This window comes from Cervus canadensis, chromosome X (assembly GCF_019320065.1).
Source record: "Cervus canadensis isolate Bull #8, Minnesota chromosome X, ASM1932006v1, whole genome shotgun sequence".
Lineage (NCBI taxonomy): Eukaryota > Metazoa > Chordata > Mammalia > Artiodactyla > Cervidae > Cervus > Cervus canadensis.
The window spans coordinates 63363592-63376689 of record NC_057419.1 but is presented as its reverse complement, the minus strand read 5'-3'; the positions used below and the strand labels follow the sequence as shown (position 1 = coordinate 63376689).

Genomic DNA, 13098 nt, shown 5'->3' with positions numbered 1-13098 from the left:
AAAGATTAGTGGGGATAACTCAGTTGGTAAAGAATCCGCCTGCAATGTAGGAGACCTGGGTGCGATCTTTGGGTTGCGAAGATCCCCTGGAGAAGGAAATGGCTACCCACTCCAGTATTCTGGCCTGGAGAATTCCATGGACTGTACAGTCCATGGGGTCGCAAAGAGTCGGAAACAACTGAGTGACTCACTTTCACTTGCTATCATGAATAAAAAGAATTTTACTAAACAGCACTTCTCTATTACTTCCTCCTTATTATAAGCTATATAACCTATTCACTTATTTCTTAAAATGTGTTAATTTGATTAAAAAGCACCTCCTGAATCTATAATATATTTAATCATATTCACCAAGTGGTTGGTAGTGACAGTGTTTTATATGCCACCAGTGCAGCACATATTGTCTGTCTACTATCTCAGTGGTCCTTGCACAGAAGATTTATGTAATTTATACAGTGACTAGTACACATGTTAGTAATAAGTGTTCTGGGTCATATATTAATATTTTCAAATTTAGAAACCGTATTCTTCACCGTGGTAGTCACACAAGCAGCTGTGTGGAGATGTGTGAAGGCAATGGTGGTGTAGATTAGACCTGCAGTTTTGGGCTTTGCCCCCATGAACTTGCCTCTGAGTGACCTTACATGGCTGTGATACATGGGATTATTAGAATTAGATGTTCCATTTGATGATGACATGGAAAAAGGTATTTCAGGTAGGTGATACCTGTGCTTACACGAAAAAGTTCATGTATGCATTATCTTCTAGGAATTTTATTCTAGATTTCTCATGCTCCTAATAGACACTTATCTCATTAGAACAATTGTATCTATTTTCTGACACCTCTTTCTGCAACAGGTCCATTTTCTTATATCTAATATGTGTAATATGTCCCCAATTTCATAACCTTTTCTAGATTTATGAAAATAACTGTCATTCATTGCTGTTCTTCAATCTATTCTTCCTAAACTACCGAGTGATCTCCTTAAAATGTCAACTGGATCATGTCACCTTCTCCCCAGAACTCTTCATGGATTTCCCATTATACTAAAAATACTGTCTCTCATCCTTCAGGAGCTGACCTCTGTCTTCCTCTACAAACTCCTTGCCCTGCATCATCCTGCTAATGTCCTCTCTCTGCTTCTCACTCCTGGCCTTTCATTCCCTCAACCACCCAGAGTTCTTACCTCAGGTAAGAACTTTCCATTTCACCTTTAGATGGCCTCAAAAAATTCCTTTACTTTATCTGCAAAGAACAACTTTCTCCTATTTCTAGGACCTCATAGTTCTTGGCACTTGTCTTCATAGTTCTTGGCACTGAAAAGGTATCGATAGCATTTTGTTGTTGCTATTGCAGTTGAGGTGAATATCTCTGTAAGTAGATTTTGGGGAAATAGGTATGGGGAAGCATCATTGTATTCAGTGTAATACAGTGACATGACTCAGGAAAATGTCAAGAAGCCCTTTGGGAAAAATCTCTCATGACAAGGTGATAAGAGACAAATATATCTAATTTTCGTAGTTAGATAGGTTTTTCAGCAGAAGTATTCCTAATGTCTGTATTTGCGCTTGCTTTGGGCCAAAGAGAAGAGCACTGTGTACCATTTTAAGTACACAAGTAAGTTGGAGATGAGGGAGCAATTTTGAGACACGGGCCAGAAGGTAAGAATACAGTGGAGAGAGGAAATCAGAAGCATCACTGGCCATTAGAAATGCCCTCCGGAAAAGGCAGTTATGACTGAAATGCCTCAAGAGTCCTTTCATTCCATGCAAGATGACTGGAAACTGGAAATTCAACAAATGTTTGATGAGTTGAGAACAAAGGAAAAGGAGCTGCGCTCCCGGGAGGAGGAGCTGACGCGGGCCGCCCTGCAGCAGAAGTCGCAGGAGGAGCTGCTCCGGCGGCGGGAGCAGCAGCTCGCCGCGTGGGAGATCGACGTGCTGGAGCGAGAGCTCAACATCCTCGTCTTCCAGCTGAATCAGGAGAAGCCCAACGTCAAGAAGAGGAAGGGCAAATTTAAGAGGAGCCGCCTGAAGCTCAGAGACGGCCACCGCATCAGTTTACCTTCAGACTTCCAGCACAAAATAATGGTGCAGGCGTCCCCCAACTTGGACAAACGAAGAAGTCTGCATAGCAGCAGCTCCAGCCCGCCCAGCAGCCACGGTGATCCCCGCCTCCGAGCGATACAGCTGACCTCAGATGAAAGCAATAAAACTTGGGGCAGAAACACCGTCTGTCGACAAGAAGAATTTGAAGATATAAAAAGGAATTTCAAGAAAAAGGGTTGCACCTGGGGTCCAAATTTGATTCAAATGAAAGAAAGAACTGATTGCAAAGAAAGAATAAGACCTCTCTCAGATGGCAACAGTCCTTGGTCAACCATATTAATAAAAAATCAGAAAACCATGCCATTGGCTTCATTATTTGTGGACCAGCCAGGTGCTTGTGAAGAGCCAAAACTTGCCCCTGACGGGTTGGAACACAGAAAACCAAACCAGATAAAATCGCCAACTCAGGCCTACATCGATCTACCTCTTTGGAAAGATGGCCAGAGAGAGAACCCAGTGGAACCCGAAAGCTGGGAGGAGGGAACCCCAGTGAGCCCTGCTGTCGACACTCCTCAGGGGAGCCCTCCAAACAGTCTGAGCAGATCCCCACAGAGAAAGAAAACGGAGTCCTCTCTGTACGGCTGCACCATGCTGCTGGCATCGGTGGCCCTGGGCCTGGACATAAGGGAGCTCACGAAAGCACAGGCTCCTGAAGACCCGTTGCCTAAGGAAGACAGGAAGAAACGTGAAGGCATCTTCCAGCGGGCACCGAAGTCCCGCCGCAGTGCCAGCCCTGCCGCAAGGCTGCTGGCCGCGGGCGAGGGAGCCGGCAGCACCCCCTCACTCCCACCGTTCACCACTGCAAACCTCCTGTCGGCGCCTTCCCTCTCCACCAAGTGCCTGCTGCAGGCCGCCGGCGAAGACTCCTTCGAGAGCAGCACGCACATCTCTTGTGCCCCTCGGGCGCCCACCCCAGACCCCTGCGCTGCCTCTGGAGGGAGGAGTCGGAAGTCCACCCCTGTGCCCGGACTGGAGACCAGCCGTGACGGGTGGGGAAACCTGCCGCCTCCTTCGCGGAGCTGACACGTGGGGGGACGGCAGCGTCTCACGCTGCTGCTTCCAGAGAGAGAGCGGCTCGTCACCGCAGGACCACGTCTGACGGAAGCGCTCCCCGGCCCCCAGCTGGTGCAGCCCTCATCTCAGCCCCCGGAGCCTCTGAACTGCCTCCTGAGTGGGTTTGGGGGATGCCCCCCTCCCTGTCTGGACCTCACAGTGACCTGCCAAGTGAGGTCCCACCTGAGAAGCAAAGAGCTGTCCATATGGTGCCACTGCCTCGCCCTCCCCCTCTAAGAAGCCGAGGAGGTGCCCTGCAGGCCTTCCTGCCGAGCACAGAGCCTCAGCCCTCACAGGCTGGCCCTGCAGTGGGTGGTCCAGGACCAGCCCACAGCTGTCCTCGCGGCCCCAAGAAGAGGACTCAGCCCCACGTGCCCTCCTTACTGGACACCGACGTGGAAGGCCAGAGCCGGGACCGCACGGCGCCTCTGTGCAGGATGAGAGGCAGAGTGAGCCGACCGTCTCTGCACGAACTCGAGAAAGAATTTCGGTCTTAAGTGCCTTCTTGTTCAAGCATTTCTTTTTGTTTTTTTAAGGTGAACAAATGAAAACAAGGTGTCTACCTTTTAATTGTTTCATGCTGCTGTGTTTTCAAAGCTGTGGCCTTGTTACTGAAATAGTAATGGATGTCTGACTTCTCCAGAAATGGAAGTCATTGCTGTTGGCTGACTATATTGTTTGTTCACTGGATTCTTACCTAGCAACTTGAAATACTACAATACTATAAAGCAAGAGCTGCACAACAAAGTGAATCTATGTTTAAGCACAACTCTAAATGCTTTTTTTCCCATTTATATTCTTTTCTGGTATTGTTGTTCAGTCGCTAAGTCGTGTCTGACTCTTGGCGACCCCACAACACAAAAATTGAAAGTGCGCCATTTTTGTTTCCTTCCTTCCTGTTGCCTTCCTTCATTTTCTATTTTCCTTTCCCTTTTTTTCATTTCTTTCTTTTCTTTTGTTACTTGTGCAACAAAAGCCAAGAATAATGTGGTATTAGTGAGTAAAGGTGTCTGTTTTTAAAAGTTTGATAACTAGAATAGATGCAGAGTCCTATTTAAAGCTACTTAAGTTCAGCAATAGGCTTATAATGCACAAGTATGTCCAAATCACATCTAAAATATGCAATGTTTCTCTCTTTGAGAAAATTTTACTGAATGTAATTTATAAAAGTTTTAATGAATGTAACTTTAAAAAATTTTATCCATTGGAACTCCAAAATAGATTTAAAACAAATCAGTCATTAACATTTGACTTAGACCATACTGTGTACAGCTGAGACACATTATCCTGTGGGTTCTCCCTGTGAAAAAGGTCCCCCGTCAGCAGTAGCCATTGATTTGGCATCCAGAAGTGTAAAACTTTTCCTTTTGCCATGGGGTTTTTAAAAATTAATTGTGTCATGCATTGTAAACATTGATGTCATTTAATTTTTATTTTCTCTATTTAAATGCATAATCATCCCAGTAACCTCAAATACAGTCAGTGAGAAACACTGCAAAGTCAAGAAACATCAGTACTGTTAGAATTTAAGTATTTTCAAATAATAGTTATTTCACATTTCACTTAATTGTGGATAAATGTTAGATATCTGCTGGGTGAGATAAGTTGATGTCGTAGAAAGGAGAAATATAGGTTATTTTTAGATGTGGATTTATAAAATGAATCTTTGGATAGCAGATCAGATTTTTAAATGATTTAAAATTATTTTATGAGTCACTTTTATGAATTATACAGATATGCTACAAATAGACTACTGAGTTATTAAGCTATGAAATGGCTATCCAGGAGCTTGGTAAATTATCTGGGTTCTTCTGTTAAATATATTATGCTAATCGTTAGAATATGATTATTCAGATGACAGATAATAACTATCTTAAATTTTCCATACAGTGAAAAACTTTAATTGCAAATATTACTTGATACTTCATTTAAAATTTTTCCTTGGTTAAAAGCTACTGAATAATTGAAAGGTCAGCAATTTAAATTAAATCAAGTGTGATAAAATATCTACCTATAGTAGATTTTTAAAAAGTAAAATTGTATTATTTAGCCATTTTGGAACATCTTAGTCATCTAATAAGTATGCCCCAGCAAATAAAGAACAGGGCATGAAAGGATTATGTTAATATAAGCGCATTTTGCCCTAAAGAGGACAGTCTGGTATTTTAAGATTCTTGCAGCAAAATCTCAGGTACTTAATTACATTTTGTTGTGTTATGGTCCATTCTGTGATTTGACTTCCCTTTGGGGTGGCTGTTGAATTATGTAACAGAGATTTGGTTTCCTCAAAATTGTATCACACTTGAAACTATGGTTGACTACTTCATACTCAGTCACTTGGGGGCATGTAGCTTCCAGCTAAAAGTAAAGGAAATATGTGCCTACAATAATACATGAAACACGAAATATAGAAATTATGTTTTCAATTTTGAAAAAAAAAAAAGAAATGCCCTCCGTACCAGGAATTTGCAGAAATACTTGGTGGAATATTGATCTTCCTACAGAGGGTTGAAGCCAATCTTAATTCTGAAAGAAATCACTTTTACTGCCTATGTCAATGGGCTTTGGGATGCTAAACTTAAGAGAATCAAAAATTTGACTCAAGATTTCAAGTATAATTGCTTAGAAATGATCTTCAGGCATTATATCAGGGTTATTGTCTAAGATTTATAACACTGGTATTTCTGACCCCAAGATATTCAAATGTTCTCCTGAAACTACATGTACAAAAAAATCTCTAAGAAGTCATTTTAACTTCTTATTGTTTTATAATTTTGTATGTTTCACGAAAGCTTTGTCCAGTGTATGTTGTAGGGATATATATATATATATATGTGAGTGTGTATATATATATATATATATATATATGATAAATATATATATTTTTGATAAAATAGTAGATATAATGAGAAAGGCAATATTTTGATGGGAACATTATCATCTCATTCTGAATTTAATATTTTACATGTGAAGGCAATAGAAAAAAAGTTAGGTTATTTAGTCATTTAGGGTAAAATCCATTTATTTAATGCTCTCATTTTTTTCTTTTTTAAAAATTCTTTTAATTTAATTAATTTATTTTTATTTTTGGCTGTGCTGGGTCTTCATTGCTGTGCAGGCTTTTCTCTAGTTGTAGCGAGCAGGGGCTGCTCTCTAGCTCTGGTGTGTAGGCTTCTCATTGCAGTGGCTTTTCTTGTTGCAGAGCATGGGCTCCAGGGTGCCCCGGCTTCAGCAATTGTGGCACATAGGCTTAGTTGCTCTGTGGCTTGTGGGATCTTTCCAGACCAGGGATCGAACCCATGTCTCCTACATTGGCAGGTGTGTTCTTTACCACTGAGCCACCGGGGGAGCCCTCTAAATTTTTCTCAATATTTCCCAAATGTATTTTTTGCACTCTTAAATTTATGAGAGATACATAACTACATTGCAGGAAATTAGAAATCCTGAGCAGCGTTAAGATAAAGTTACTCATACTTGTCATAGCTCAAAGAATTGTGTGTGTATTTGTTTTTAAAGAAAGAGTATTAAGTAATAAAACTTCCTTCTCCCCTTCTAGTTTCTTCTGATTGATCTAAGAATTAAAGTGACATGCAGCAGGTTAACAGGAAAAAAAAAATTTAAGTTTAATAGCATGTAGACATGAGAGAGACCCACTTGCCCAAATGGCCCAAGTCCTCACCTCAATACCATCCTCACCTGAAGACAAAAGAGGACATTGAGAGTAGCAAGTGTCAGTTATGGGAGGTGACCAGGAAAAGCACAGTAAATAGGCTAAGGTTGTTGTATAGATTTAAACACTTGGCTTTTCCACTGATAAGAGTTTCTAGAGATTCTGTCAACTTCTTCCTGATATAGCAAGGGAGACACCCTTACAAATGGAGGTTTCCTTTGTTAATGTAAACGTTTCATGGTTTCATGGTTTAGTCACTAAGTCCTGTCCGACTCTTGTGATCCTATAGACTGTAGCCCGCCAGGCACCTCTGTCCATGGGATTCTCTAGGCAAGATTCCTGGAGTGGGTTGCCATTTCTTTCTCCAGAGGATCTTCCTGACCCAGGAATCAAACGCAGGTCTCCTGCATTGCAGGCAGATTTTTTTTACCGACTGAGCTATAAGGGAAGTCCAATGTTTCATCAGTTCAAATCAGTTCAGTCGCTCAGTCGTGTCCGACTCTTTGCGACCCCATAAATCGCAGCACGCCAAGCTTCCCTGTCCATCACCAGCTCCTGGAGTTTACTCAAACTCATGTCCATCGAGTTGGTGATGCCATCCAGCCATCTCATCCTCTGTCGTCCCCTTCTCCTCCTGCCCCCAATCCCTCCCAGCATCACGGTCTTTTCCAATGAGTCAACTCTCACATGAGGTGGCCAAAATATTGGAGTTTGAAGCTTCAGCATCATCCTTCCAATTACACCCAGGACTAGCTCCTTGAGATGCTACTGGTTGGATCCCTTGCAGTCCAAGGGACTTCAAGATCTTCTCCAACACCACAGTTCAAAAGCATCAATTTTTTGGCACTCAGCTTTCTCACAGTCCAGCTCTCACATCCATACATGACCACTGGAAAAACCATAGCCTTGACTAGACGAACCTTTGTTGGCAAAGTAATGTCTCTGCTTTTTAATATGCTATCCAGGTTGGTCATAACTTTCCTTCCAATGAGTAAGCATCTTTTAATTTCATGGCTGCAGTCACCATCTGCAGTGATTTTGGAGCCCCCAAAAATAAAGTCTGACACTGCTTCCACTGTTTCCCCGTCTATTTTCCATGAAGTGATGGGAACAGATGCCATGATCTTAGTTTTCTGAATGTTGAGCTTTAAGCCAACTTTTTCACTCTCCTCTTTCGCTTTCATCAAGAGGCTTTTTAGTTCCTCTTCACTTTCTGCCATAAGGGTGGTGTCATCTGCATATCTGAGGTTTTTGATATTTCTCCTGGGAATCTTGATTCTAGCTTGTGCTTCTTCCAGCCCAGCGTTTCTCATGATGTACTCTGCATATAAGTTAAATAAGCAGGGTGACAATATAAAGCCTTGATGTACTCCTTTTCCTGTTTGGAACCAGTCTGTTGTTCCATGTCCAGTTCTAACTGTTGCTTCCTGACCTGCATATAGGTTTCTCAAGAGGTGTGTCAGGTGGTCTGGTATTCCTACATAAGGGTAGATCCTTCTTGTTTTTCAGAGTTTCTCCCCTGTTTGCCGTTTCTGAAAATAAAGAACAGCTTAAAGTAATGAATATGCCAAAGAGACATATTCTGGGGTGGTAACCTCTTATATACAGGTATATATATACTCTTATATAAGAGTATAACCTCTTATACTCAGGAAAACTAAGTAACTTCCTGAAATAGCTAATGTCACCACCTTAAATGCCATCTGAAGACAAAAGATGTTGAAGGTGGGGGAGACACTTAGGGGAGGTGATCAGGAAAAGCACAGTAAACAAAGCTAAGGTTGTCATGCATATTTTAAGTTGGTACCTTCTCCATACATAAGAGTTTACAGAAATTTAGTCATCCTCCCATTCCTGTTATAGAGAGGGAGACATAGCAAATGGATATTTTCTTTATGAATGTAAATGTACATGTCTTACCAAATGTTTTCAGATATTCTCCTGTGTCTGCTGTTCCTTAAATATGCTCAGCTCAAGATAAGCCTTATGCCCAAGAGGCAGACCTTGGGGTGGCATATTCTGTTCCCCTTCACCTAACAGCTGGGAGTGTGTGAGTTTAATTTTAGTGTAGGTTGGTCTGTTCCTCTAGTATATTGGTGTCTGTCTGCATATATGGTCTGTTCTCTTGCAAAACTTCTAAGGAGCCATTTAAACTTGAATTGTCATGGGAATTCTCAGGAAGTTATATTCCCTTCCAACCAACCTGAGCTCTTATTTGTTTTACAAATAAGCAGAATTAACTTAGGCCAAAGAATCTTCTTCCCTAATATCCTAACTAGGAGAAAACAAAGCAATTTCCCTCTGAATTTGATTAACATTCAACAGAGGAAGGAGGGGTGCGGAGTGGGAAGTTAACAAAATGGTATTCACTGCTACTCCCCTGCCCAGCTCCTTGCTTGCTTGTCCAGGGGCCTTTGGTTGGGCAGATTTGGAAAAGTAGCATGGTAAATAATGAAACAGGATGGCTAGATTTGCTCTATATTGGAAACAGCAGAGAGTAAGTGGTGAAGACAAAGAATGGATTGGATGGCTTCACAGGTCATTTGTCCACCTGGGATGTCAGAAAGTTTGTCCAGCACAACATGGATGATCTGTGACCTGTGTTCTCTGTTCTAATAAACTAACACAGGAGAGATAATGTTTGTCTGCATGCTTCTGGATGATCTATTTCTGCTGAAAAACTTCTACCAAGGCTGCTAGTCAAGAGGAAAATGCAGCTGTGTCTTGATGATGAAAATGGCTTTCCAGTGACTGTGTTCGTCAGTCTTCTGCAAGGGAAATCAAGAGTAAAGGATGGCCAAAGTTTCCATCACACTGCTGCACATACAGAGAAAAGTTACTCAAATGGCCAAAACAAGCGTTAAAGTCATAGAAACAGATTCAGCATGAAATCAAAATTAACCCTTCGTCTTTATAGAAACTGTACTTGAAATTCTGAATTTGGATCTTGTCCTAGTCTAGCAATATGCCCTGTGTCCTCTATTGTGATGCTGGCCCATGGCTTCCAGGCAACCACAGGATTGTTAGGGGAAGCACATTGACCAAAACTGCCCACCCTGGCCAGGGTCTCTAGTAACCATTTGCATGAGTTGTTTTATGACAGGAGGTCCTGATAAAGAACATGGAACTAATATGCCATAGCCAACCAAAGGAGTTCGGGAAAGGTCAAAAGAAGACACCACGTGTCCATCTACCTCCGAGAATCCCTCTCGCTAGCGTCCATCTTGGCTGAGTGATGCGTGTGCCACTAGGAAGGACTCTGAGTTAGAACGATTGGCCAAAGACAACCCGGAAGCTAATCCCATCAACATAAAGCCTGAGACTGTGAGCCATGTGGCAGCGTGGTTCTCCTGGGTTCCCTTACCCTGCTGCTCTCTGCCCAGGTGCCCTCTTCCAATAACGTCTCTTGCTTTGTCAGCACATGTCTCCTCAGACAATTCTTTTCTGAGTGTTAGACACGAGCCCACTCTTCGGGCCCTGGAGGGGGCCCCCCTTCCTACAACAGGATCATGCAGGTAAACAACCAATGCGCTTCAAGCACGCTGTCCCTGCACAAGCATTCTGCTTTTCACTTTCAGTTTAGTGTTCAGTAAATACCATGAGATATTTAACACTTTTGTATAAACAGGCCTTGTGTTAGAATATTTTCCCCAACTGTAGGCTACGTGGGTGTTCTGATTGTATTTAAGGAAGCCTACACTAAGCTATGATGCTCGTTTTGATACTCAGGTAGTTAACATACATTTTTTATTTAGGGTATTTTCAATTCATGAAGGATTTATCAGGATGGAACCCCATGACAAATTGAGGAAGATCTGTGCATAAAATGTATTTCCCTGTTTCATCCGAATATGATACACATGAATGAATTTAGCCACTGTCCCTAAAAAATGCAGATGAAAGGTAGGAGGGAGAAGAGACATAGTTTCCTGTGTGTAGAAGAGCAGAGTGTGTCAATTATTCAGTGACCTTCTCCTTTGGGGAATACACGGCATGGAGAATTCAGGTAGGCTAAGGGCCCTCACTGTTGCCAAGATAAAGATGTCATTTCAGACATAGGAAGGCAGATGTTTTCCCCTTGGAGGTAGCTGTGTCCTGATGTTTCCCTTCTGTACAGGTCTGCAATTTTCTTTACCTCATTCACTGTCTTTGGAGTGTACATTTGGGGAGATGAAAGGTGGTCAAATGGCATGGAGCCTTATGCCCAGTATAGGTAGGAGAGGCTCGGCAGGGGAGGGTGACATGTGTGCTGTTCCCAGAGTAGCTCTTCCGTCTCACAGCTGCAGTTTCTTTTATTCTCATCTAGAGTGTTTCTTAATGTGATGGAGTTTTCTGTTATAGATGGAGTGGTATACTATGTTCATAGTCAGTGTTGTTGTATCAGCTTTCCATAAAGCTAATCTGTATATTCAGCACAATTTGAATAAAAATCCAAACACTAGACAAGTTAATGTTTAACCTAATATACAATGGCAAGGAAAGTAAATATCTGAACAAAAATCTTTAAAACACTTTGAAAACTCACACCATCAAATTTGAACCTTACTATAAAATCAGTGTATTCACAACTGTATGGTAATGAAAAAAGTTTCACATAAATGAATGTACCTGAAACATAGATGAGTAGAACTGAAATGAGCCCATATCTCTATGGCCAATTAAACTCTGACAGATGAAAGGCCATTCAATAAGGAAAGATATTCTTTTCAACAAATTTTGTTGGAACAATCAACATATTAATACATCTGTAAAAAATAAAAATGAAAAACTTACCTCATTTCTTTTAGGACAGAAAAATTAACTGAGTATATATAAAGCAAATAAACTATGAAAGTTCCCAAGAAAATGCAGGAGAGAATCTCTGAGACTTGGGGTGAGAGAGGTTCTGTGGCCTGTTAGGAATGGATCAGCACAGCAGAGAGTGAGTGAGCAGGTAAAGCTTCACCTGTATTGACATTAAAGTTATTAATTGATGCATCAATAAAGGTCTCTGATTCATGTATGCAAATCTCTCACCTTTTAAGTTTTAAAACAGGGATCCAGGAATCTCTCCAGGTACCCAGGCACCATCCACATACAGCTCAGGATCTCCACAGAGGGATAGAGAAGGTAATCCTTGGGAGCCTGGAAAACACAAAATCCATCTTCCCCTCATAAACAAACTAGGTAAAAGGGTGTGGTGGGTCATCTGAGCCCCTAGTGTATTTGGGTACCTGTGCCTGGTGAAATGATATATATAAAAATCTTAGTGCATGCTCACATGTCCTAAGTTGCTTCAATTGTGTGGGACTCTTTGCAACCCAGTGGACTAATTTGTGACCAGTGGCTATGATGGAACAAACCTCTAACAAATCCCCGCACAGCACCCAAGTTAGCATGAACTGCATGACTCCTTACCCCCAGGAGAGATCAGGGGTCATGTCTCTCCTCATCACAGTTTCTGGAAGTGGTCCTTATGGTTTAAGGATCTGCAGTGGCAGAATTTAGATGAAATTTTCATCTAGAGAGGAGGAAAATGCCACATGTGGTTGGAATTTTCTACATCTCTGATGACAAGTGACATTCATTTCCAAGCAAGTTTTAGTATCACTACATTAATTTGAAAGATGGAGCAGAAAAATACCTGTCAGAAACTTGGTCACAATATATCTCATACTTAAAATCTGTCTATAATTAATACCAGATCATTCTAGGCTTTAGTGATATGTAATGCTCTAGGACTTTTGTTACCACTGCACCTAACAGTTCTATGCCTGCTGCTCACTCTGGGTTAAGTGTTGCACATTTGTTATAGTCCTACTTGAGGGCAAATCTGAATGAGACATGGAAGATGTGTTTTAAATTGAGGTAACATGTATGAATGATTTAAGAAACTTGAATAATGAGAACACAGATTCTAAGATTCATAGGTGCCGTAATTTTTCTTGTTTCCCATCTCCATGTTTGAACCAGGTTCTAATAATGTGCTGTGGACCTATTGTAAAGCATTTATTAACAGACCCTGCAGGGACTTCCCTGATGATCCAGTGGATAAGACTCTACACTCCCAATACAGGGGGCCGAGGTTCAATCCCTGGTCAAGGAACTAGATTCCACATGCTGCAACTAAAGATATTAAATGTTGCAACTAAGACCAGGCACAGCCAAATCAATAAATTAAAAAAAAAAAAAACAAAAAGAGGTACTGCAAAGATCATTCTTGAATGGGATAAGTACACTTTTGAAATAAATTATTGTAGAAGAGGCTTTAACTGTTGGTAGCATAT

The 13098-nt window shown here is 41.5% G+C and overlaps 1 protein-coding gene across 1 annotated transcript; it reads left to right on the top strand.

Moving 5' to 3' along the window:
* The first annotated feature begins 657 nt into the window (after window positions 1-657).
* Window positions 658-3659, top strand: LOC122435585 (mitogen-activated protein kinase kinase kinase 21-like). The gene is given in 4 exon segments (XM_043459760.1): window positions 658-715; window positions 1309-1325; window positions 1729-3112; window positions 3115-3659. Coding segments are annotated over 4 exon segments (2004 nt in total).
* The last annotated feature ends 9439 nt before the right edge of the window (window positions 3660-13098 follow it).